Genomic DNA, 27,216 nt, shown 5'->3' with positions numbered 1-27,216 from the left:
CAGCTGTATATACTACACAGGGTATATCTGACACCAATTAGACTAATGAGAATGGGGGGGAGAAGTGACTCTAAATGCCCCAAGTGTGGATCCTCCGACGGTTCCTTCTGGCATCTGCTTTGGGACTGCGGGATAGTCTCAGACTTCTGGAGGGAAACCACGAACATAATAGAATCCACCGGTATCCCCCTCAATACTCTCACCCCAAAAATGTGCACCTTAGCCATATTCGTAGAGGACAGCTTAGATAGGCCCACCCAACAATATATTACAAATATGTGCACTTTGATTAAAATATGTATCGCTAGATCTTGGTTAGCCTCACGGGGTCCTACACTGGAGGAGTGGATAGCACTAACAAATGAGGTGGTGCGGCACGAAAGGTTCGTATACCTGGCCAGAGGATCCGAAAAGAAATATATTGATATTTGGAATAAATGGTTAAATTCTCCACACATGCACCAAGACACCAATCGGGTCTGACAGTCACGGAGAGACCCAAATACTCTTCATCACGTAAGGGGGGATGTATAGAATAAAACTATGTGCTTGGATAGACATATGAACTACACCTGCACCACGATCATAATGTGCACGTGATGCAAATATACCCCGGAAGCGCTCGCACGCCAGCAGTAAACCAGCGAGCACTTGGGCAATCAGTGCGGCAAGAAAACTGACAGACTACACAATAAATACTGGTACATTAATGGATTTGTTTAATACATGTTAATTTATTATATGTACAAGGACAGTATATGCACAAAATCTGGTATGCCATCTAAAACTGTAAGAGCAACGTACACACATGTATTGTTTTGTTAATGTTTCTGTTTTTCTTTTCTCAAAAAATGTTTGCATAAATATGTGTAAACAACAAAACTTCAATAAAAATTGATTGAACTTAAAAAAAAAAAAAAGAAAACAGAAAAAAAAGGTGGTGGGTGTGATCCTAACTTGAGTACAGTTATTTCATTCTGTTCTGTCAGTGCTGAGATTTGTTATTTTTACGTGTAAAGCACCTACTACTATGTGCATCAACCCTGTATTTCTAGGTAACATGAGAATGACATTCACCCCAGTTACAGTGGTATTAGGCGGATGAACGACATTGAGACACAAATCTAAAAACACTATTATTTTTTACAGGGAAGGCTGAGAATCACATGTGGCGATCAGACTCTTACAGCAACCACGGTACTTGTGTAATATCTGGGCGCCCGATTTTTTTCATTGTATTGCATCGCATGCAATATAGTGGCATACAATTCATGCGATGAGATTTTTCATTGTAAAGACCCGATTTTTAATTGTATAGTCACCCATTGTTGATTTCATACCCCCACTATCCAACTACGCATGGAGTTGATTTTATATAGTGTGGCGAGCGCAGCGAGCCACTGAGCCCGAAGCGTGGCGATCCCCGCAGAATACATGTAAAGTAATCCGCGTGTGTTCGCCACGCTTCGGGCTCGGTGGCTTGCCACACTATATAAAATCAACTCCATGCGTAGTTGGATAGTGGGGGTATGAAATCACCCATGGGTGACTTTACAATTAAAAAATCGCATTGCATGCCTTAAGTAGTGGCATGCGATGAAAAAAAAAATCGGGCGCCCAGATAATACACAAGTACTGCAACTAATTCTTATCTTTCATATTTGGGGATCCAAACACACCATAATTTAGCAGTGTTCATTTAGACTCAAAGGTTTTTTCTGTGATTAAAATATAACGAAAATAAGAATTTTTTAATGATGAAAATGTTGACAAAATATTAGTCCATGCCTTCATGACAAAAACGGACTAGACGAAAACGCTGTATCAACTTTTTCTGGACACCTCCAAGTTGTATTTTTCAAGTGACCATTTTATTGGATTCTTTAGTTAATAATATTGTATTTTATACTGTTTTACCCATCCTCTCCCCAAATGTACTTATTTGCGTTGCGGCTGTGCAATCACTTGTCATGAGAATCTCTGTCAGTTTATGTAGCTAGCTAATTAGTTACGCAGTAGCCTAATACTGTAGTACTTTTACTACTTACTTGTATCCGGTAGGTTGTAATTTTCTAGTGATTTATTGTATTCTTTAAATTATTTTAATACTTTTTTTTTTTTTGTATTCCTTAATTGATATTTGCAGAAAAGAAATGACCTGTGGTGAAGGAAATAGCATTTGTGTTGAACTTGTTTGATACCTAGAGCGAAACTAAAATGGGAATTCTATTTCATGTGGTATGTTGTTATGGGCAACCAATTAAATTCTAATCCTTATTTATTTAGAACCTTCTAAAAGATAGTAGATAGTATCTGATTGGCCACATTCCATGTGAAATAGAACTCCCATCTAATACCACGTTCACACTGCCAAGCAAATTAGCAGGTCAAGCATGTCGACCCGGTAATATGACTTTCAACGGGTTTTCTTTCAGTGCGATTCCCGGGTCTCCAACCCTGCCTTTTACTCAGGTTGGAGACCAGAGTTGACCCATTCCCACTGCAAAAAAACCTGTGTTGAAAGGCACATTGCTGGGTAGAACTACTTCACGCAGTAATTTGCCTAGCAGAGAGAACAGGGGTCCGTCGCTGCATTCCCCGGCATTTAAATGCCAGGTAAAAGCCGCGTTGTTCTCACTGGCAGTGAGAACGTGGTATAAATAAATGTATCCTCTAGATTACTAAATACAGTGAAAGATAGACAAAGTATTCAAGGAAACGATAGAGAAATGTTCTTCGGCAAAATCTATCACCGTATCATTAATCTGCAAAGCTATGACTAAATCAATGACTAAAATTAGACTACAATGTTATCGGAGATGCACTTAATATTGACTAAGACGTATTGACTAAAATGAGACATAATTTAGTCAAATTTTAAGAAAGTGACTAAGACTAAAGCCCACATCTGAAGACTACACAAGCTACTCCCAAATAGGGATGCCAATCCCGGGACATTTTTTAAATCCCGGGATTTGGGATTGAAAAATGCTCAATCCCGGGATTGCCTCCATGATTAAAAAAAAAAAAAAAAAAACACCCCCGTCCCTCCTCCCCAAACTGCCCAACATGCATATCGCCAAGGCAGACTAATCCCCAACAGTTTCTCACTATCCCTCCTGCCCTGCGCTGTCACTTACATGGTGACAGGCAGTAGCAGGACCATCTCCAGTGGGCATGCGGCTGGCAGCTGCTCAGCGGGCGGGCAGGCGACCAAGTTCAGAACAGTGTGCTGTAGCGGCATGACGGCGGCTGGGCTGTGCAGCGTGATGTGAGGTCAGGGGTCACACTGCCATGTCGCTACAGCACACTGTTCCGAACAGCCATCTGCTGGTATTTTACAATCGGGTACTAATCCCGCAATCCCGGGATTGGAAGGCTCAATCCCGGGATTCAAATCCCGCCGTTTTTAGACCAAAATCCCAGGATCCCGCAGATCCCAGGATTGGTCTCCCTACTCCCAAAGGGTGTAACACTTCACATAAGTCTCTCATTCATAATAGTCTGAGTAAACAGACGCGTTTCGTAATCAGAACTACTTCACCAGGGGACAAGGTCCTATTAGTGCTGGGATAAGCAGTAATGGTGCGGTAAGTACATGGACCACAGAACCACTTCTCAGTCCTAATGTGAATGTGATCTGTACAACATTTTTACACCTCTTTCCATTTAATTAAACTACATTTTCTACTTGTCCTTGATCATTTGGTCTATGCTCTGGCTCAGGAGATCCATTAATGTACAGTAACTAAGTACGCCACTGCATCTATGCAGGAATAGGTAACATTTCTGTAGGGCTGCTTAGCCCATTTTAAGGGGAGCCATAATTGTTAGTATTACAGGTTTCTGCTCCAGCACTAACAATGATTAATATAAAATGTGAGAAAAGCATATAAGTGTTTGGGCAGAAGACAGCTGTCTCCGCGCCTGATCTCCACAAATACAGGAGCCTGCACTTGTGAGTTATCACTGTATGGGGTGAGAGCCGTTGTGATAGACAGGGCGCGCTATATACGGAGATTTATGCTCAATTATCCAGCATTACACATCCGTTTGTGACCCTTAATGTTGCTTAATGGAGTGGAAATGTTACTAGACTCAGCTGTTAACTCAGAGTCAATATAGACTCCATGCAAAAACTACAAGAGGGGTGACTGCACAGCAAGCACTTCTTGTGTTCCAGGAAGCAAGCGCACTGACCTGTCTCCACAGCGATTACAGTGAACGGTCACCTGTATACTAATTATGTTACACCACACCAGTGATCTGCAGAACATTGCATTGGCCCATTCACCCCCCCCCCCCATGCAGGCATGTCCAAACTACGGCCCTCCAGCTGTTGTGAAACTACAAGTCCCATCATGCCTTGCCACAGTTTTGCTATTAGGAAATGCTAAAGCTATGGCAAGGCATGCTGGGATGTGTAGTTTCACAACAGCTGGAGGGCCACAGTTTGGACATGCCTGCCTAATAAGTACACAATGCTATATTCTGCAGATTATCACATTGCTGAAACCTCTGATGATCTGCAGAACATTGCTCTGTCCCATCTAACCACTTACTTTTGCTCTGGAACATCAGGCGCATCTGCATTATGTACTAAAGCTGTTCCTACAAGCATCACTTGAATAGAAAGAACAACAGAGAGATCGGGAGGTCAGCGGCCTTTGGGAGATGATATTTACTTACATGATCGCTGAGAAATCATCATCCACCAGAATCATGTCTGCTGCCTCCTTACTGACGTCTGTGCCAGTCTTCCCCATTGCCACACCAATATCAGCCGACTTAAGAGCAACAGCATCGTTCACCCCATCCCCGGTCATGCAAACAATGGCACCGGTGCGCTGCAGAGCCTGAGAATACACAGCACAGCTATTAGATCACATGACACTTGATAAATCATTGTGCAGACAACTGACATGATGCAATCTCCCCGGCACCCTCCTTGGCGAAGGTTCCTTTCCCTGACCGGAGTCCTAGGTGGCCAGCCAGCCACTTCATCACATTACATTACAGAAATAACGCTCTGGGCAATACCGTACCTTGATGATTTTCAGCTTGTGCTTTGGGCTGGTCCTGTAGAACACAGATACCTGCCAATTACACAAACCATGGTTAGTGCCAGAGGTTAGAATGGTTAAACACAACGGCCTAGAAGGAATCTAAAGTTGCAGCAAGACCTTGGTAACCACTGTGGACAGAGCAACTTCATCCAGGCGATCTAGATCTTCTCCAGAAATAGCTTTCAGGTGTCCATTAGACAGTCCGATGCTCCTGCCTGAATGGGACACGGGAAATATGTGAAGATAAAAGAGACAGAGACCACCATCTAATTCTATCTGTAATGTAATAGCTAGAACATTCTCACTGAACTAGAACAAATCACCAGACAAGGCTATTTCAGCATTCTATCAGAGCACTCTACTTGCCAGAATATCCTACCGCGGCATTCCATCAGTGCACTCTACTTGTTAGAACGTCTAATCCGACCACTCTCCTAGCTGGAATATCCTACTGCGGCATTCAGAGCACTCTATTAGCTAAGCCTTTCTTTCAGCATCCAGTGTTAGATACCAATCACAGTTCTAATGTCACTACCTTGAGTCCTGTGGAGAAAGTGCGCTATATAAATTAAACTTACTACTCTCCTGTGCCGATCACATGTATAATCAACAGTGCTTATGTAACCGTGTCCCCTTCCAACTCCCCACCCCGTAATAGGAGTCCGCACCACTGTTCACTGTAGCCAGCTAGGAGGTGTGTATGTATGATAGATATATATACACACACACACACACACACATATACATCAGTGACCCTCCAGGTGGACCACCATGTATAAAGCTGATGGATGTGGTAGATTCCTCTGTACATGGACTCTGTATTGTTTACTGCTGGTGTGTCCACCTGTTGCCTCAGATGGAAATACTCTGTTATTCAGAAAATATTTTTCACTATAAAATAATTTTTTGGCTACTTATTTTTGTTGTGCTGGCTTGTAATTCTACACATATATATATATATATAATCTGGGAAAGTCCTGGTACAGTAGGAGCAAGTTTGGTCTTAGCAGCAAGACTTGGGAGTTAAAGGGCTAGCTTAACATATGTACAGTAACCCTGAATAGCAAATCTGGAGGCCACATGTGCCCAAACATGACAACACTTCCCGTACAAGAAATCACAATATAACTAGGGCTTGAATCTCTTATATATTTAGCCAGATCTGTCACTCAACCCCTGTGGAGAACGTTCCTGTGTAGAACAGTTTCTGACGTTCCACCCCCTTGACATCACCTCCCCCCGCCCAGCCAGGGCTACAGTACACGCCCACCATCCACCATTACTCCACAGCCACCATTACTCCTGCACATCCCTACCCTCTGCCAGGACCCCCGCGACCCCCCCCTCCCGCGATTCGCGGGCCCCCCCGCGACCCCCCCTCCCGCGATTCGCGGGACCCCCCGTGACCCCCCCTCCCGCGAATCGCGGGACCCCCGCGACCCCCCCCTCCCGCGAATCGCGGGACCCCCGCGACCCCCCCTCCCGCGATTCGCGGGACCCCCGCGACCCCCCTCCTGCGATTTGCGGAACCCCTGTGACCCCCCCTCCCGCCATTCGCAGGACCCCGCACCCCCCCTCCCGCGATTCGCGGGACCCCCGCTTTCCACCCTCCCGCAAGTCGCGGGACCCCCGCGAACCCCCCCTCCCGCGATTCGTGGGACCCCCGCGAACCCCCCCTCCCGCCATTCGCGGGACCCCCGCTTTCCACCCTCCCGCAAGTCGCGGGACCCCCGCGACCCCCCCCTCCCGCGATTCGTGGGACCCCCGCGAACCCCCCCTCCCGCGATTCGCGGGACCCCCGCGACCCCCCTCCCGCGATTCGCGGGACCCCCGCGACCACCCCGGTATCCGGACTATTGTTAGACAGCACTTACATCGACAGCCATTACATCGACACCATTAGTTCGACACCTCAATAGGTCGACATGGTTTTAGGTCGACATGGTTTTAGGTCGACTGCTCATTAGGTCGACTGCTCATTAGGTCGACATGTTTTTAGGTCGACACTGCCATTAGGTCGACAGTGTCTATGTCGACAGTCAAAAGGTCGACATGGGTTTTTTCACTGTTTATTGAGCCGACATGTGCCGACAGGTGGTATTTCATGCCCTACTATCCACTAGGGCGTGGTGGGAGAATAAAATAGTGTGCCAAGCGCAGCGAGGCACCGTGCCCGAAGCATAGCGAGCGGCTGCGGTACACTTCAAACTGTGTCCATGTCGACTGTGTCGACATTTCGGCCAAAAACCAGTGAAAAAACCCATGTCGACCTTTTGACTGTCGACATAGACTCTGTCGACCTAACGGCAGTGTCGACCTAAAAACATGTCGACCTAATGAGCTGTCGACATAATGACATGTCGACCTAAAACCATGTCGACCTATTGAGCTGTCGAACTAATGGTGTCGATGTAATGGCTGTCGATGTAAGTGCTGTCTAATATCCGTCCCAGACCCGACCACCCCCTCCCGCGATTCGCTGGACCTCCGCGACCACCCTCTCCCGCGAAACGCGGGACCCCTGCGACCCTCCCGCAAATCGCGGGACCCCAGCGACCCCTCCCTCCCGCGATTCGCAGGACCCCTGCATCCTCCCCTCCCGCGATTCGCGGGACCCCTGCGACCCCCCCTCCCGGCATTAAAAGGGCCCCCCGCAACCCCCCCTCCCGCGATTCAGGGCACCCCCCCCCCCCTACTGTGATTTGCGACCCCCCTCCCGCAATTCGCGCCGCCCCCTCCCGCGATTCACGGAACCCCCCGTAGCGCCCCCCTCCCGCGATTTGCGGGCCCCCTTGGCACTTCTCGCGATTTGCGACCGCCCCCTAATTCACACATTCGGGGACCCCACCTCCCGCGATTCATGCCCCCCTCACGCAATTCACGGCACCCCCCACACCCCCCTTCCTGCAATTCGCAACCCCCCACGACCCCCCCTCCCGCGATTCACGAAACCCCCCCGTAGCGCCCCCCTCCCGCGATTTGCGGGCCCCCTCGGCACCTCTCGCGATTTGCGACCGCCCCGTAATTCACACATTCGGGGATCCCCCCTCCCGTGATTCATGCCCCCCTCACGCAATTCACGGCATCCCCCATACCCCCCTTCCTGCGATTCGGAACCCCCCACGACCCCCCCTCCCGCGATTCATGCCCCCTCCCGCGATTCACGGACCCCCCCGCACCACCCCCCTGCGCCCACCCTCCCTTGATTCACGCCCCCCTCATGCAATTCACGGCAACCCCCCACACCCCCCCTCCTGCAATTCGCAGCCCCCCCACGACCCCCGCCTCTTGCGATTCATGACCCCTCCCGTGATTCACGGACCCCCACACCACCCCCCCTTGACTCACGGCACCCCACGCGCCCCTCCCGCAATTCACGGACCTCCGCAACCCCCCCTCCCGCAATTCACTAACCCCGACAACCCCCCTCCCGCAATTTGCGGACCCCCCTTCCCACGATTCAAGCCCCCCCGCCCACGATTTGCGGACCCCCGCCCCCTCCCGCTAACCGCGGATCCCCACACACCACCCCCCCTCCCGCAATTTGCAGACCCCCCAGACCCCCTTCCGGCAATTCCACCCCCCAGCGGACCACCGCGGCCCCCGCTCCCGCATTTCACGTACCCCCGTGACAATGGGGGATCCTGTACCACCACAAGCAGGTACCGCCCCTAGGTGGGAAATCCGGCCCTGGCTGCCGCACTGCAGGTTTCCCCACTGCCCTCTGCACCAGCGCCACAACTTTTATCAATGTCTTGCCCACATACCACTATTATACAGCCTCCTGCTCTCATGCACGCTCACTCCCTCCCAGTGGGAGGAGACGCTCACCCACTGCCGGGAGCTGCATACTGTCCCCCACCCTCCTCCAGTTCTAGGGATGCCCATCGACCATCAATGATTTTCAAATAATCGATGGTTTATGGCCGATGTTGAATACTTTTGCCATCAATGTGGGAGGACACTGCCCTGCCTCCTGTTCTCCTGCCCCATAACTTCCGCCAGTGGAGACCCGCTCACCCTGTTGCCCACATTCCCCTATCATGCTTTACCGCCCAGCCTCCTGCTCTCATGCACCCTAACTCCCACCCAGTCGGAGGAGACACTGACTCCTGTATTTCTGTGCTGCCACGCTGGACCCTCACCCACTGGCAGAAGCTGCACAGTGTCCACCACCCTCTTTAGTCCCCCGTATGCCCACACACCCCTATCACTACCCAGCTTCCTGCTCTCCTGAACCGTAACTTCCACCACTGGGTAATCGCTGACGCTGTGTTGCCCACATACCCCTATCATGCCTCATATCCCAGCCTCCTGCTCTCATGCACCCTAACTCCCACCCAGTAGGAGGAGACACTGACTCAGGGCCACCGTCCGGTACTCCTGTGCTGCCACGCTGGACCCTCACCCACTGCCAGAAGCTGCAATAAAGGGCATCTTTCATACAATTCTAACCATATTTCTCACAATACAAATGTTCACAAATTAAGGGGCGTAGCCCCTTACGCCGGTGTGAAGAGCGCCCGTAGGGCGCGATGAATCACCTAGTAATGTATATTTTATATCTATCTGGAAGAAACATTGGCGGAACAAGCAGATAATGGAAATTGGGTGGCGGGGGATTGTGATCTTAAACATGTCTAGCTTTTAAAAGGAGGCTTTATACAGGAATTTATCAGAACGGTTTCACACCAGAAATGCAGGGACAAACCCGGGAATTCAGTTCCCAGGACAAGCAGGGACATTCCCGGGTTTGGACCCATTCACACCAGAAATGTCCCTGCATTTTCTGGTGTGTGAAGGGGGCGGGAAGGAGGTCGGTAGGAGGTGGGTAGGAGGTGGGGAGGAGGCGGGATGACGTCGGGCAGTCGGCGGCGGAGGTGGACAGGAGAATACTCACCCCAGTTGCTGGTCCTCCGCACAGGCCAGGGATCCACACAGGCGGCGGCGCAAATGAAGCAGCTCTCGGGCGCCCTCACTGCCGCCGGAGAGCTGCGTCATCATCATCCACCGGCTGTCCAGTCAATTGCGCCCGCCGCCTGCTTTAATTCCCGTCGTAAAGGACACGGAGGACCCGGCAACCCGGGTAAGTATACCCTACACCTTTCACACCAGCCAGGTCCCCGGGTTGAACCCGGGAACAACCCTGCTACCTTAGCCCGGTAATTTGTCCCGGGTACCTTTCACACCAGGAGGTAGTACCGGGTTGTTCTTGGACTCAACCCGGGAATTTAGGCTGTTGTGAAAGGGGTATTAGTAAACTACCTACATATTTATTAAATAAAGATGAATATCAATATTTCAGGACTTTTATAAACACTGATTTATTACCAAAAATTCAGAAACCTCTCATTAACCTGCCAGGGAATCCCACAATTATTAACATTTGTCAGAATCCATCTGTATTTTTCAATCGCCAAATTAGCATTATCTGAAGGACATCCGAAAAAGGGACTGAAAGCCTGTTGGTGATATCACATTACAGATCTGGACCCATCTTTATTCTTTATCCCATAAAAATGGGATTTTGGATTTCATTAGATGTATCCACAGTCATCATAATTTTATTTTTATTTCAAGACGATCTACTTTTGACTGCTATGGGGACAATATTTGCTCCCAGTTTTGCCAACCTGCCCCTGGGAAGAAGTTCACATTTATTCCAATTACCCTTTTTAAATCATGTGACATTTTATAAGCATCAAAATCAATGTCCTTTTGATTATCTGGCCGCATCATATTAGCCAGTCCTCGCAGGGAAAGAGAAGTATGTTGCCACTTGTAACTACAACAAGTGGACACTAATTGTTATTTACATTTTACACGCGGTCATGTCAGAAACTGGACAACCAACATTCCTTGCTCACAAATTAGCCATATAAAACTCAACTGTAGAACCCAGAGAGAATGTGACAAATAAGGGACTTCTGCTAAAAGATTTAAGGAGAGACCATATCCGGAGAATGACATCTGCTAAAAGATTTAAGGAGAGACCATATCCGGAGAATGACATCTAAGAAGAACTGTCAAACAAGAAGATCGGAATTGTTAGAAAAACGACAATGGAAGAATTACGACCGTTTCACCCCTTCGTTACCACCTGTAATGGTCAAGAAAACTTGAACATGTCCACAATATTCAAAATAATTCCAATTCACTTTTAAAGCTATCTAACTGGTCATGGTTGGACAGGGGGTGACGGTGACATATTGAACAAACTCACAAAGGGCCAGATGCATCAAGCTTCAAAAAGTGATAAAGTGGAGAGTGCTAAACAATCAGCTCTGACTGTCAGGGCTCGGGTACCTGTGTCCATCTGTGGCAGCACTGAGCCAATGGTAGGGTCAGGGAACTAGAACATGGGAGGCTTGAGGTATGGAGAGTTCATAGAGCAAGGGGCACAGATGACACAGCTAGGTGGGAGTGTTGCAGAGACGCGCGGATTCTAACTCCACCGATGGTTTTCACCAGGGACCACCGTAAGGAGGTTTGGACTTTGCTGGTTCGGTGGACAGGTGGTGGCCCTCTGCCAGAGTACCCACACCTAACTGGCCAATCACTGAGGAATGGTTAGTGATGGGTAGTGCTGGTAAACTTGAGTGTCAGCCTGGGAGCTGTGGACTGAGTGGTCTTGGGGAACTGTCAACTGTGTCGGCTTGGGACTTGTGGACTGCGCCTGCTTAGGAGCCGGAGGTATGTCGATGGCCTGGGAGCCGTGGATAAACTGTGTACACTTTTGAGAGTCGACACCTGTGTCGACTAGGGAGTCGATGATGGTATATGGCTTGGGAGCCAATGGTTGTCTCTGCTGGTGGAAGCTGGAAAAACTCAGACCTCTTTCTCCTGGAAGCTATGGATGTAATTAGATGGCAGATGAATGGTTAACCAGGGAGCTCTTGTAAAAATCAGCAGCAGATCACAGGGGCACTTCACAGGTAACTCTGGGACAGGGAACCTGGAGCCTAGAACACCAACTTCTGGGGAGTCACTCAGGATTCAGACTAGTTGTTCAAGGCAAGGAGGAAGTGCACACCTTGATCACATGATTAAGTGCACAGGTCAGAGTAACAAGGTCACAGGGAAATCACTGGAGGAATCTGACATGTGACTGCAAGTGTCATGGCGGCGCCCATGCAGCTTGGTACGCCGACTAAGCCCCAGGGAATGGTCATGCACATCTTGCCCTGGAGAATGCCTGGGGACAGCACTGAACAGGGACTTGCGGCACAGGACGCACCAGCGCGCGGGTAAGACACGTGGACGCAGATGCGCGCCGTGATTTCTGACACCGACTTGTCATTTTTTTTAACCCAGCCTGTAACATGACGGGCGGGAGCTGATTGGCTGGGTCTTTGACAGTGTCTGTCAAAGATTTAACACAGCAAAAGCACATAATTCTGTGTGTAAGGAAAATGACAAATTCACATGAGTTCATGAATTTCTATGGCTTTATTATGCCTGGTACACACCAGGACGACTAGGGCCCGATCCCATCAATCTAGATCCAATTCCGACCAATTGAATGTAGATTGTGTGGTGATTGTGCCCTTTTCTGTCCTGGTGTGGACCGATACCGATCCGATGCGCGGTCCCGCGGGTCGGTCGGTCGTTATTCAGATCCTACCTGCAGCAGGTAGGATCTGAAGAACGACCATATAGCCGGGTGCGGGTCGCCATCGGATCGGACCCGCTCACGGTGCACATCGTGAGCGGGTCTGAAGAAACACGGATGACCCGCTCACAATGTGCATCGTGAGCGGGTCGTCGTGGTGTGTACCCCACATTACTGTTCCCTAGTAGCTATATTGTGATTTCTTGTACTCTGGGAACAGGAAGTGATGTCATGTTTGGGAACAGGCAGTGATGTCATGTTTGAGAACATGTGGCCTCCATTCTTGTTAGCTAGAATTACAATAAATACATTCATTCAGCCCTTTATCTCCAGTATGAAGTTGTGTCGTGAAGAAGAAACGCATTGAATTACTGTACAAGCTCAGATTTTTTAGATCGTGTACATGTTTTTTTTTGTACCATTTGTGTGCTGACAAACTCTGGTTTATACCATATACTACCCTAAGTACAGGAACTTCATTTTGGGACTAAAGTGTTACTATAAATGTTGGATTACAGCCCTGCTCTATACTATGCCTGCAGGGCATAAGGTCATTAGGTCAACCCTATTACAGTCAACATGCATGAGGTCGACACCTGAAATAGGTCGATATGGCTAAGGTAGACACAAGCATTAGGTCGACAATGGGAAGGTTGACAGTCAAAATGTCGACATGTTTTTCATGGGTTTTTTGTGAGCCGACATGTACCGACAGGTCATACCATACACTACGGCGTGGCGGGAGAATAATATTATGGGCAAAGCACGGGAGGCACCTAGCCATGCGAGGTCAGTCGAAATTAAGGACAAAAAAAGTGAAAAACTCATGTCGACCTAATTCTAGTGATGACCTTTTGACTGTCGACCTTCATTGGTTGAGCTAATGCATGGTGATCTTAATGACCCCCCTGCAGTGGTAGACCCCCACATATACCCTAACTCTACTGGTGGTCATATGTGCGAAGATACAAACACCAGACAAGCTGTAGTTTTATTCCCCCTTATACACTGGCTGTTTTACACACACACACACACACACACACACACACACTCCAGCAGTGACGTCACACAGGATCGGAAGCTTAGTACTTGTTGGCATGAGAACAATGTGTATTATTTGTTAGAACAAGAGAACTGTTTGATGCCTTAGGCCCTAGGGTAAGAACAGGTGAAGGTGTGCTCAGGTAGGATCCTTTACACGAACGGAGTTTTACTGTATCAAGTGATGCAATCTACAGCATACTTCTAGTGATCCCCCGCACTCACCTATGGCCTGCGCAGTCTCCAGTGCATCCCCTGTGATCATCTTCACAGACACCCCCGACTCCAGCAGGATCTGGACCGCTTCACTCACCCCGCTTCGTGGCGGATCAATGATGCCGATCATTCCGAGAAATACCAGTTTCCCCAGCTCGGAGCCGGACGCCAGGGCTAAGACTGGAGGAACGGAGCAAGATTCAGGGTTATATACACCATCTTATCTACCGTACAGACATACACAGGCCATCCACATAACCCAGTCTGCATGTCAGTGACTAATACTCCATGGCTTACATACTGCCTTGGGAATCACGAGTCAAATATTTCATATGAAAAACTCATATAATGAGACATTGAGGGGCTGGTCAGCGTTGTACGCAGGTTCGCTCTGCAGATGCATCTCACAGTGCAAAGCAACTCTGGGTAATTCAGTCATACGTGCCTCACAGGTGAGTCACTGCACCGGGGAACTTCAGGGATTCCAGACAGAACTAATGTTAGGGCTGGTGCAAATCCACCCCGATACGGACGCTACTTTCACAAGAGGACCTATAAGGGCAGGTGCACCACATAGTTGGCGCTGGCTTTGAATACAGGCAAACATCTATAATTACTCTACCCCCCCCCCATGACCCTTTCTAGCCCCAAAGTCACAGATTTTTGTATGAAGTTCTATGGGCCTACAAACATAAATCCAGCGGTACCGTAACTGCAACACATAGCCATACTTACGGTTTATGGTTGTTAGGTTGACACATGGAATAGGTCGACATGACTAAAGTCGACAGGGTTGGAAGGTGGACACAAACATTAGGTCAACAATCAAAAAGGTTGACATGAGTTTTTCCACTTTTTTTTTTTTGAGCTGACATGTGGAATATAATAGTGTGCTAAGTGCAGCGAGACCACAGAAGCGACACGGTACACTTTGACGGTATCCATGTTGGGGGGAATGTGATAAACTCGTGTTGACCTTTTGACCTATTTCATGTGTCAACCTTCTGTGGTCAAACCAATGCATGTCGACCTAATATGTGTGACTATAACCCATACCTACTGGTGGGGGGAAGAACATTGCAGATAATAAGAGAGTGACCGTGAAGTAGGAATATTTCCATAACTCTGTTCTCCAAGTAAAATAACATGAGGAAAATTGGATTACATGGGATCCCTATCTATCCTGTTACCATGAATTACATGTGCTCATGGCGGGGTAATATAACAAGGCAGACACGTACCTCGCAGTCCCTGGCTCCCCATGTTCTTCTCCTCTTGGAGATATAGTGCTCGTTGCTGGTGTGTGAGCGACATGGGGATCCCGCCACTGTTGTATGTGGTGCAATACTGAATCACCTCCTCAAATGCACCCTTCATGAAGTACACTTCTTCCGGATTCTTCCCAGAAAACAACCGCCATAAAGAGAGAGATTTAGTCACATTTCTGGCCTCTCCGGAGAAACACAATTAACAAAACCTAAAAATAATTCGACCAATAAACAGCTTTCTGGTAGAGGGAGCCGGTCAGAACTGCGACATACAAAACCGCACTGTTGAAAATTCTGGTGTCAACATGTAAAATGTTGACATTATGAACATGTCGGCATTTGTGAATGTCGATAGGCGTCAGTAAGTGGCAGTAAGTGGCGTCATGGAAATCATTACCTTTTATTCTGTTCTGTTGCGATCACACAAAATCTAATCTCCCCCCAGCTAGCAGTGCACACTGAATACAATTGTATCACCCAACTGTGTGAAGTATCAGCAGCCGTTTGGCGAAGTGCTTCGCGTTTTACCTCCAGTTTGTCCGCGCATTTCACAGCCATCCATCTCTGCTCCGAACTAAATGGAATTTCTTTCTTGCGTATGTAATTTGCACTCGCGTTTCCCAGACCCATCTGGAATACAATGGTGCATTTATTGGAAGAACAGAAGGTAAGAATTGGTTTGTATTAGATAAACTGCAAACACTGTCAGACCTGGGGGAAGGCCATCCATCTACTACTGTATGATTTTGGGGGGGGAATGGTCTGCATTATTACAAATCAACTAACAACCACAATCTATTTATTGGAAGTGAATATGAGAGAAGATTATGATCCAGGAAATGGGTACACTGCTTTGGGATTAACCTGCTAATTAAAACTGATAATTATTATCTGAACCGCAAATACTGAAAGAGTGCAGTAGCTAACCCCAGGCAGGAGGGGGAGCTGGAGATGAATTCCGTGCTTATGGAACAGCTGCTTAGAGTCGGTATGGGAGGTAAAGGAGACATCACCTTAGCAGTGACAGCAATAGCCTGGCAATGATATATTCACCTCCGGCCTTTAATTGTTACACTGACAACGTCAATTTGTGACATATACAACTGGCACTTAAGGTAATTTTTTTGTCCTCTGTTTCTCAGAACCGGTTTCCTCCAACTGTCTGCAGGTATGATCCCTCCTGTAGACATATCTACCACACTAATCACCAAGGACAAAGCACAGTGATCTTTGGAGAGGCTCCTTGGACAACATCACTGTCTTACAGAAAGGTCAGAGAGATGCGCTCAGACGCTCGTCACAACATGGATTCCCTTAGTATTGGGCAGGAAAATGTATTTCTTGTTCTTACACATCACATGGGCGTGAGGGAGCAATTAGCTGATTTCCCCGTAGTCAGGAACACGGATTGTGCGGGTACAGAACCAACGCACTATGTACCGGCCACAGGAAAGACCAGGAATCCCCCCCTACCGACACAGAGACTCGTCGCTACCATGCAAGGTGATGTGTAAGGAAGACAGCTGTCCCCGGCGTGAGGGGAGAAGCAGGAGTCAGGGAGGTGATGGAGACCCCCTGCACACCACAGTACAGGTATCGCGGGGGGTCTCCGTCACCGCACCGTGATGCCAGCCACATATGTTAGTACATTTGCGCTGGCATCGCGGTGGGCGGCGATGTATTTTATTACTGCCCGCTGGCTCCCCTGTCACTGCCGGCAGCCCCCACTAACCCTGCCCATCTCCCTGAAGCCAGGGAATCCCCACCACCGTGCTGACACAAGCGCATCCCAATCAGATGGAGCGCCTCTCCGCCAGCTCAGGGAAGCTGGCGATTCCCTGAGCTGGCGGAGAGGTGCTCCACCTGTACGTTATATGACATCACAGTCATTTTCAGTCACAAATCGAATCTTACCTTATTTGCAAGGACTAGTAGAGCGCCCTCTGTTGGCTGCCCCAAGAGTGAGTTCTCCTGGATGACGGCATTATTGGCAACACAACCAGCCTGGCAGAAAACAGAAAAAGGAGTCAGCTGTACAAACAATAAAGAATCGTCCGACATCACAATCTTCCATAATTGTGGGAAAGGGTCCTGACTACTTTGTGCTGCTCATATACCCTGATGTGCTGCATGTTGGCCTAGCTCCTACTACATCACATCTGCCTACGCATGAAGGTGTGGGAATCTGGGGTAAAATACTCTGTGCTGCAGTTACTGCTCAGATACCCAGATGTGCTGCATGTTGGCCTAGCTCCTACTACATCACATCTGCCTACGCATGAAGGTGTGGGAATCTGGGGTAAAACACTATGCTGCAGTTACTGCTCAGATACCCAGATGTGCTGCATGTTGGCTTAGCTCCTACTACATCACATCTGCCTACGCATGAAGGTGTGGGAATCTGGGGTAAAATACTCTGTGCTGCAGTTACTGCTCAGATACCCAGATGTGCTGCATGTTGGCCTAGCTCCTACTACATCACATCTGCCTACGCATGAAGGTGTTGGAATCGGAGGTAAAACACTGCTGTGGTTACTGCTCAGATACCCAGATGTGCTGCATGTTGGCCTAGCTCCTACTACATCACATCTGCCTACGCATGAAGGTGTGGGAATCTGGGGTAAAACACTGTGCTGCAGTTACTGCTCAGATACCCAGATGTGCTGCATGTTGGCCTAGCTCCTACTACATCACATCTGCCTACGCATGAAGGTGTGGGAATCTGGGGTAAAACACTGTGCTGCAGTTACTGCTCAGATACCCAGATGTGCTGCATGTTGGCCTAGCTCCTACTACATCACATCTGCCTACGCATGAAGGTGTTGGAATCTGAGGTAAAACACTGCTGTGGTTACTGCTCAGATACCCAGATGTGCTGCATGTTGGCCTAGCTCCTACTACATCACATCTGCCTATGCATGAAGGTGTGGGAATCTGGGGTAAAACACTGTGCTGCAGTTACTGCTCAGATACCCAGATGTGCTGCATGTTGGCCTAGCTCCTCCTACATCACACCTGCTTATACATGAATGTGTGGGAACATGAGATAAAACACGAAGATGCACCCTGTAAGACCTTGCCAGAGTTTGACCATGTATACTACACACTGAGGGGGCATTCCTCTGCCTCCAAAGCTGACCCAGGCCCTGCCAGGTAAAACAGATTAGGCCATGCCCGAGGAATCATTTCCAATCCCCAAACCCCCGACCAGAGACACTGTGAACCTCTGGTAGGGGAACATTATTTCTTATACAGTACTGCACAAGCTCTCCTAATACTTCATTCACATGAGCCTTTGACCCAGGAAATTGGGTTATGGTTTTTTAGATCTACAATGTCTAGGTCATAAGGCCGACTGGGTCAAAAGGTCGACACGTGGTTTTCATGTGTTTTTGGTGTCTATGTCGACATAGGTCGGCATGGACACTTCTAAGTGTACTGCGTCGCCTCACATGGCCCGCTACGCTCGCCATGCTTTGGGCACGGTGCCTCGCTACGCTTGGCACACTATTCTATTTTCCCTCCACACCATAGTGGATGGTAGGGCGTGAAATACCAATACATTTTTATTTTTAAAAACGCATGTCCACCTTTTCACCTTGTCGACCTAGAGTCAATCTATCATGAGACCGGATACTGGAAATTGAGGACTGTCTCACCTCCACCAGCTTCCCTACAGACACGTTGGAGAACTCTTGAACCTCTTCATTTGATGGAAGTAAATTGACAGTCCCTTTCTCGTCATAACCAATCCCTGTGATCTGAGGATTCAACAATAACAGAAATAAATCAGTAATTATTTAGCTGTTGACAGAAAAAGACACTTCTCATTCATATATCTTTTTGATCAGATGATTTGCCACAGATCATCAACTACAAAAGGAATATATATATATATATATATATATATATATATATATATATATATATATATATATATATATATATATATATACATATACACACACACACACACACACACACACAATAGTGTATATTTCCCAATCCGACGCATTTAGTCTAAATCAACTTCATCAGGGGAGCAAAAGTATCTACAATTGTATACAATATTTCAATATACAATCCTGACATATGGATTTAACATCTGATTAGACATCTATACAAAAACATTGGGTACTTGTGTACAATCACGGCTCCCATCGCATGCCATATGTAGTGGCATGCAATGCGATTTTACTGTGTTTTTATTAAAAATCGCATGCGATCCTTGCATGAGATCGCATGCGATCTGATGCGATGTCATTTTTCACTGAAATTATGGACATGAGTTGAAATCATGTAAAATGCACCCCAAATGTCATTTTTCACACTGTACCACCCCCACTATCAACGCCAACACGAAGCGTGGCGAGCGCAGCGAGCCTACGAGGGGCGGCGGTACGCGTCCTACGACCTTTTCATACCCCCACTATCCACGTCGGTGTGGAGTTGAGAATACAAAGTGTGGCGAGCGCAGCGAGCCACCGAGCCCGAAGTGTGGCGAGCGCAGCGAGCCCCGCGAGGGGACGTGGATACCTTCACAGGTATCCGTGGCCCCTCACGGGCTTCACAGGTGTCCGCTCGCCACGCTTCGGGCTCGGTGGCTCGCTGCGCTCACCACACTTTCTATTCTCAACTCCACGCCGACGTGGATAGTGTGGGTATGAAAAGGTCGTAGGACGCGTACCGCTGCGCTCGCCACGCTTCGGCGTTGATAGTGGGGGTGGTACAGTGTGAAAAATGACATTTGGGGTGCATTTTACATGATTTCAACTCATGCCCATAATTTCAGTGAAAAATGACATTGCATCGCATCAGATCGCATGCGATCTCATGCGATGCGATTTTTCCGTATACGATGCCCATCGTGGGAGCCGTGATTCTACACAAGTACCAAACATTGTTTACAATTGTAGATACTTTTGCTCCCCTGATGAAGTCGATGTGGACAAAATGCGTCGGATTGTACTGTATTGCTGTAAACATTAATGTCTTCTCATGGAAGAGGAAATAAACTTTTAACTTTGAGAAAGTTTTGTTGAATTCAAATTGGAGGAACACATATGGACTATGAAATGAGTCAAAGGCGCTGAACCACTATTGGGAAGTGTATGTTGTTTTTTTGTTATCCATCCCTCGGGGAACATTGTGGTATAGCAGCCGTCAATCAATTATTCTGCTAAAAGCTCATTAGTGATATTGTTAACAGAGTCTTGGGTTGTGTATGTATGTATGTATGTATGTATACATATACACACACACATATATACACACACACACACACACACACACACACACACACAGTAACTGCCCAGTAGTGTATCAAGGAGGAGTCATTTGTAGGAGTATATTATTTTCATGCTCAGCAAGGGGTATGAAGTGAGTGCACATCACCTCTAGGCCTGCTATAGAAAGTACTGTGTGCCCCGGTCAGACTGTAAGTTGTAAAGCAAGATATGGCTAATTGTATATAAACACATGGAAGACGCTACTAGGACTCACCTCCGCGTGTAACCCATCCGACGTGACTAGTCTGGTGGCAGTCATCTCATTGGCTGTCAGTGTGCCAGTCTTGTCTGAGCAGATGACATTGCAGCAGCCTGTATGCACAAGGAGTATATAGAGGAAGACTATCAGAATATGGAGGGGATAGCAGGAGTCGTATAAATAACCAAACTTGTCTGAGGGTCTCTGGTGCAGGAATCTGAGGGCTCAACTGGGAACAATGTCCCAACAGATAAATGACCTTTGGAATGGCACCGAATATGGGGTCAATCCTATTTCCCTCAAAGACCTTGCAGATGCCAGTAAGCGCAGCTCTATGCCATACCAATACCAAACCAGGTTACAGATCCCTACCCTACAACCATACCATACTATAACCACACCGTGCTCTACAACCAACCCATACTCCAGAGCACCACTCTGCTACAGAGCCCCACCCTGCAGCCACGCCATGCTCCAGAGCCCCGCCCTGCAGCCACGCCATGCTCCAGAGCCCCGCCCTGCAGCCACACCATGCTCCAGAGCCCCGCCCTGCAGCCACGCCATGCTCCAGAGCCCCGCCCTGCAGCCACGCCATGCTCCAGAGCCCCGCCCTGCAGCCACGCCATGCTCCAGAGCCCCGCCCTGCAGCCACGCCATGCTCCAGAGCCCCACCCTGTAGCCACACCATACTCCAGAGCCCCACCCTGCAGCCACACCATACTCCAGAACCCCACCCTGCAGCCACACCATACTCCAGAGCCCCACCATGCAGCCACGCCATACTCCAGAGCCCCACCCTGCTACAGAACAGTATTATGCTTTACAGCACCGTGAACGCCTCACCCAATGTCTCCACTATTGGCAGTTTCTTGACAATTACTCGTTTCTTCGCCATCCGCATTACTCCGAGGGCCAATGTCACAGTGACCACGATTGGAAGACCTTCTGGAATAGCAGCCACAGCTAAACTGAAAAAGGTGAAGGATGCAGCGTCACGGTGATGGAGGCAGAAATATGCTGGGCCTTGCAGACCTAGAACATGGGCAGTCTACCAGCACAGGCATCACTCCTAGCACCACAAACACAGTGGGCCAAATGTAATAGGGTGAGAGTTTCAGAAAGTGAGAGATTTTGGGAGAGTTTTCCCCTTTTTTTAAAAGCAGCAATCAATTACACAGCAAAACCAGGTTGATTTTGCCATGTAATTAATTGCTGCTTTAAAAAACATGGGAAAACTCTCCCAAAATCTCTCACTTTCTGAAACTCTCACCCTATTACATTTGGCCCAGTATGTACAAGAGCTGAGCCCTCTACAAGCCTTCTGGTCTGACTTACCTGGGCGAAGGAATCTCCCCCTCTCAGAGGAGTGGTCTCTGCCTCACTATCAACCAGACCCCCTTTACCTCAAAATGTAAGGCATAGGCCTTCTCTGGAGCAGTGACCCACACATAGGAGTGCTGACTCATCCTTGGGCATCGACCCACCCAGGGCACAGACCCTTCCTGAAATTTGGACTTTCTGCCAATAAGGTTGATGTAAGAGCCCAACTCTCTAGGAGACAGATTAGCAACCGACCAATTGATATTTCCCATTAAAATCAAGATGTCTGCCAGACAACGATAATTGTAGATCTTCAGATGTGCAACATGGCCGCTCTATGGGGATCCCCCAGAACCTACATTGGAGGGGCTCAACACATAATCCCCATCACTACCTATTTACAGCTGTAGACATTTTATAGTCTTAGAGCGCAGAGCCGAATACTCAGGGCAAAATGTATAGAAGCTGATGAATGTACTATTGAGATGTTCATCCCAGTAATTAATCTGCCTTCCCAGTCCGCAGCTGATCTCACTGCCCAAGTATACCACGCGACAGGTTTATCACTTACACACAAAAGCTAAAAATGTAGTATTTCAAATAATACATTACTATAATTGTGTTGCTAATTCTCAGTAACCTAAAAACATACAAAAAAAAAAAAAACACCCTACCAATACATTTAAAACAATATTTATTTAAACTAAAAATATAAACCAGAACACGGCATATCTTTAATTTAAAGGGATTGATTCAATTACCCATGGGGCCATTGGCTGCATTCCCTTGCGCGTATCCCTCGCGCCGCGCCGCCCCCCCCCCTAACTATGGTAAGATAATCGCACACAAAGTATAGGAAGCCGGTCAGGTATAGGAGCGGAAAGTGGGGGTCCACAGATGCTGCCCTCCCAGGATCAGGTGCATAAACTGTAGTTGTCTTATTGTAACTTGTGTGCAAGAATGATGGCCGCCTGAGCTGCACACTATCCCTACAACTGCTGTAATCTATTTGGATTAGCGCACTGGCAGCACGCATTAGCACAAAGGTCAGAGGTAATCCTGGGAGCTTGACCTCTTGGCTCCATTACAAGCATCCAGGGAATGAGTGCTTATTGAGGCTCGTGTCTTTCTCTACATATTGTCACAGGGCGGGAGGTTTGGGCCCTCAGGGCAGTGATCACTCAGCACTGAGAACATTGGGAGGCAGGGACTTACCTGACTCCGATAGTGAACATACTCAGTAGCGGCTTTCCCTGGAGCCAGCCGATCAGCATAATAAGACCTGCAAGAGATACACAGAAACAGCTCCTATTACTGACATCACAGGGACAAGACCGCAAGACCCAACCTCATCAACTGTAAGCACTGCTAATACTGCATGTTATCAGGATATCCAGGTTTAAGCAGAGCTGGTGTAAAATGTTGAGGTCATTATTTTGGCAATAATATCAGTACCGTAATGCATGGTGAGCACGGTCACTGCTACCAATCATTCCCTGTACCCCGCACTTGTTAATAAACATTATCTTAGCTCACCTATTATCCCGAATGAGAACAGAGATAACTGCTTCCCTAATCTGTCCATGCTTTTCTGTAGAGGGGTTTTCGGAGTCTAAAAAACAAAATGAAACAAAACAGTAACATTACTGATGCTATGGGGCAAATGGTGAGAATGGCACCTGCTAATCTCTGATACAAGGGATACTGTACCAAAGACGACAAGAGAAGACACCACCAGGAGTCACCTGTTCCATCTCAGAGTGCAGTAGCGCATAATGGGCCTTACTCACTTGCGGTTGTGTAAAGCGTATCGGCTGCTTACTTCCTGTGCGCATGCGTGGTCCGGTGCTGGATCAAAGGATGCAGCATCGGCCCACCGCATCGCTGGGACCAGGCAATCTCCTTTAGGAGATGGAGACCCTGGCCTCAGCGCTCCCATAAAATGGGGTGACGTGTCTCAGTTTTGTGAAAACCCCAAAGGGCTGCAGGCGGTCGGTCATCTGATGTCTGCTACCTCTATGCGAACAATGATACAGCATACTGTATGGGTCCTGCGCATGCAATACACCGAACATTGGTACATTGCATGAGATTACCCTTTGCGACCGAACATCAAATCGGACCTAGTGTGTGTATTGTAATGCACTGGGCCAGGGATGGCTAAATAGGAAAACTGCAGCAGGGCATTCTGGGAAGTGTAGTTCAACAGTTGGAGTGCCAAAGGTTCCCCATCCCTACACTATACCATTATAAGTTATTTATAGTCGTGTTTAAGCATTAAGTAAATGTCTAGTTACAAAATGTTAGATTCTACAGAGTTTTCTGCCGTATTCGGACTGACAACTTGTCTGTGTCACGTACTCGCGCGGTGCCCTACCCAGAAGGTGATCACCAATTCATTATATCCATTTATAAATAGATTATAATATATACAGCACGTAGTTTACATGCTCTTTAAATGCTACATGTAGATGAAGCATTTAACATCTAAAATTGGGACATACAATATTAATTACCTGCTATCATTGAAGATGATCTATGGAGGATTATCGAGCCGTCCAACCAGTACATGCTGGAACACAGTGTAATCTCAGAAGCGTGTAATGAACTGTATTAGAATATGGGCTGATTTACTAACTAGGTGCAAAATACAGCGCACAGGAACCCATCCGACAAGGTGCCCCAGTAATCAGAGGAGAGACACCAGATCTCCTGTTGTAGGTTTCCAATATGAGCGTATTTATCACTATATTAACGTGGCCTCACTGACGAGAAGCTGGAAATTCGGACGGGACCCCTGGGGGTTATACAAACCTCTTCTGCTTGCATCATCTTAAAGACTTCTCCAAACTGCGAGTTTTCCCCGACACCGATGACCAGGCCCTGTGTTACAGAACAGATTGGGATTGAGGAACAAACTTCATGGATAACAGAGCAGACTAATGATGGAAGGTTTTAAACCATAACGTATCAGTACATAAACAGGAGAGAGGAGAAGGCAGACTGAGCAGGTCTGCCTTGTAGGCTGCAAAACCATGACAATATGCTTTTGATAAAAACAGGTTACTGTGTAAATGGCTCTTACAGAATACAGGCTTTCCACAATTTTATAGTGAAATATCGACCTTCAAATATTAACAATTTATTATTTTGCACAAAGAAAATGGGATTCTATATTTCCTTGGAGAATGGGGAGTTTTACATCATATCACACTGCACAGACGGCCTATTTTACAGTCTGCAATGCTTCAATAAAGCGGCGCCTGCAATTACCTTTCCCTTCCCGTATCGGACCAGCGTCCCCATGAACACAATGTTGCTCAGTGTTGTTAGGCCGCTGGCTTCGTCCACTGATCCGTGAGTTTTGCTGCATGGTTCAGTTTCTCCTGTAAAACTGGATTCATCCACTAACAGATCTGTTGTCTGAAAAGGACAAAACATTATTTTATATGATATTTCAGATAACAGATTAGGTCCGCTGGGGCAGGAGCAGTTCAGAGCCCATGTCCGCTGGGGCAGGGGCGGTGCAGAGCCCACGTCCGCTGGGGCAGGGGCGGTTCAGAGCCCGGGACTGGGGAGGCTTACAGTATAAGACTGAGGGGATTAGAACACAGGACTGGTTACAGCACTAGGCTGGGTTGGGACAGAGCATAGGACTGGACTGTCCGGCTAGAGTACACAGCTGGGGTATAGAACGCAGGCCTGTGACAGGAGTATTAGAGTGTAATGCTACTGGCTGAGGTTACGCTGATGCTCCTCTACTACAGCATTAGAATGAGTTTGGCGCTATGAGGTCACAGACCACATCCACATTACTGGGAGTAAAAAAGGATTCTGTTCCCACCTCCCAAAATAACAAGGCGCATGGAGACATACCGGCACAATGCACGGGTTTAGTGAAGCCCTGCATACTGTCCATGTGAATCAGCGCCGGGCTGGCTGAGAGCGTATTAGCCCAATCCGTTGCATCCCTAGTGAAGTACCATCTGCTCTCGACTAAAGTCACTAAACTCAGCTTCTATCACAATCTTGCAGTCTCTGGTAACTAGAGTGTGGGGATGTTATTGGTCTGCCTGCTGACGTGACTGCCGCGGAGATGAATACATGCTGTATACCCGTATATAGCTGTGCTAACACAATAAAGGGGTGAGAGAAGCTCATAACATGTGGAGATGAGAAACCTGCAAACAAAACAGGCACAATGTTGTAAGTGTCTCAGGGAACACGCCCAGAGCAAACACTGACTCTGGGAACCTGCGTGAGAACCTTCGGCGGAGCCTTGTGTCCGTCCATAATGTATCCGCTCTGCAAGGACAAATATCTCTGCGCACGCATTATACGTGGCCGCAAAGCACGCAGTAGGCGACGGTATTAAAACGCTATATATATATATTTATTTATATATATATCACAGAAAGAGAGAGCTTTAATAAAAGCTGAAATTATGCAAGAAAGCCACAGATCCAATCATACAGCGAATGTCTCTCAGATGCTGACAGAGCCGGCAGGATCTGACACGGGCTGCTGCCTTAAAACGCTGGTTCCAGGATCATTATAAGATCTGCGCAGTGTTTTGTGTCACATGAAACAGCAACGGGCCCAGCTCTCTGTAACACAGTAAATGGGGCTGAAGAATGCACCAGCTGGTCTACAGTATGCCTGCAGTACTGATGGGCAGATGTATGAAGCAGTGAAAAGGGAAAAGTGAGCCAGAGGAGAAGTGGCCGAGGGCAACCAATCAGCACTGAACTAACATCTATAATTTGCATAATATAAAATTATACAGAGCTGCTGACTGGTTTCCATGGATCACTTCTCCCTTATCATTGCTTCATACAGCTACACCTTAGGGTAGATTGTGTAGGCCATGCACTCCACCTTGGATATCCTCACGCCAACACAAAATCAGGACAGGATGTACAAAGTAAAAATGTTTGCAATACGATACATTCCTCCACTTACAGCGTCTATACTAACTGCATATGTACTTCCAATGATAGGATTTCTGGGTTTATGACCCAGTGTCTTATTTAAACATGTGTCGACTGAAGCAGGTGCTGCGAAGATCTGATTGGATTCCTCTTAGGTGGGAAAAGCTATTAAGATAGGTTTCTTTTAAGCAATGCAATCTATGGTGTTGCCCACCGCATCCAATGCATTCTGGATCTTGGTGCATATTTCCTCAGACAAATGGCATTTTTGGAGG

General features: G+C 47.7%; 1 protein-coding gene across 1 annotated transcript in view; it reads right to left on the bottom strand.

Annotated features, from left to right (window-relative positions):
* ATP2C2 (ATPase secretory pathway Ca2+ transporting 2) overlaps window positions 1–27,216 on the bottom strand; it is a 57,804-nt gene that overhangs the window by 14,731 nt on the left and 15,857 nt on the right. Inside the window, exons 9-22 of the mRNA XM_083163734.1 lie at window positions 25,284–25,433; window positions 24,825–24,893; window positions 23,547–23,622; window positions 23,226–23,292; window positions 21,534–21,658; window positions 20,706–20,803; window positions 18,863–18,964; window positions 17,118–17,207; window positions 15,732–15,833; window positions 15,177–15,333; window positions 13,945–14,115; window positions 5,184–5,281; window positions 5,046–5,096; window positions 4,690–4,856 (exon numbers count right to left, since the gene is read on the bottom strand). Coding sequence (XP_083019860.1) covers window positions 4,690–4,856; window positions 5,046–5,096; window positions 5,184–5,281; window positions 13,945–14,115; window positions 15,177–15,333; window positions 15,732–15,833; window positions 17,118–17,207; window positions 18,863–18,964; window positions 20,706–20,803; window positions 21,534–21,658; window positions 23,226–23,292; window positions 23,547–23,622; window positions 24,825–24,893; window positions 25,284–25,433 — 1,523 coding nt within the window. The remainder of the gene's footprint in view (window positions 1–4,689; window positions 4,857–5,045; window positions 5,097–5,183; window positions 5,282–13,944; window positions 14,116–15,176; window positions 15,334–15,731; window positions 15,834–17,117; window positions 17,208–18,862; window positions 18,965–20,705; window positions 20,804–21,533; window positions 21,659–23,225; window positions 23,293–23,546; window positions 23,623–24,824; window positions 24,894–25,283; window positions 25,434–27,216) is intronic.

The sequence above is a fragment of the Crinia signifera genome, chromosome 11 (assembly GCF_055691185.1).
Source record: "Crinia signifera chromosome 11, ASM5569118v1, whole genome shotgun sequence".
Classification (NCBI taxonomy): domain Eukaryota; kingdom Metazoa; phylum Chordata; class Amphibia; order Anura; family Myobatrachidae; genus Crinia; species Crinia signifera.
The sequence above is the reverse complement of the archived record's forward strand: the minus strand, read 5'-3'. Positions and strand labels throughout refer to the sequence as shown.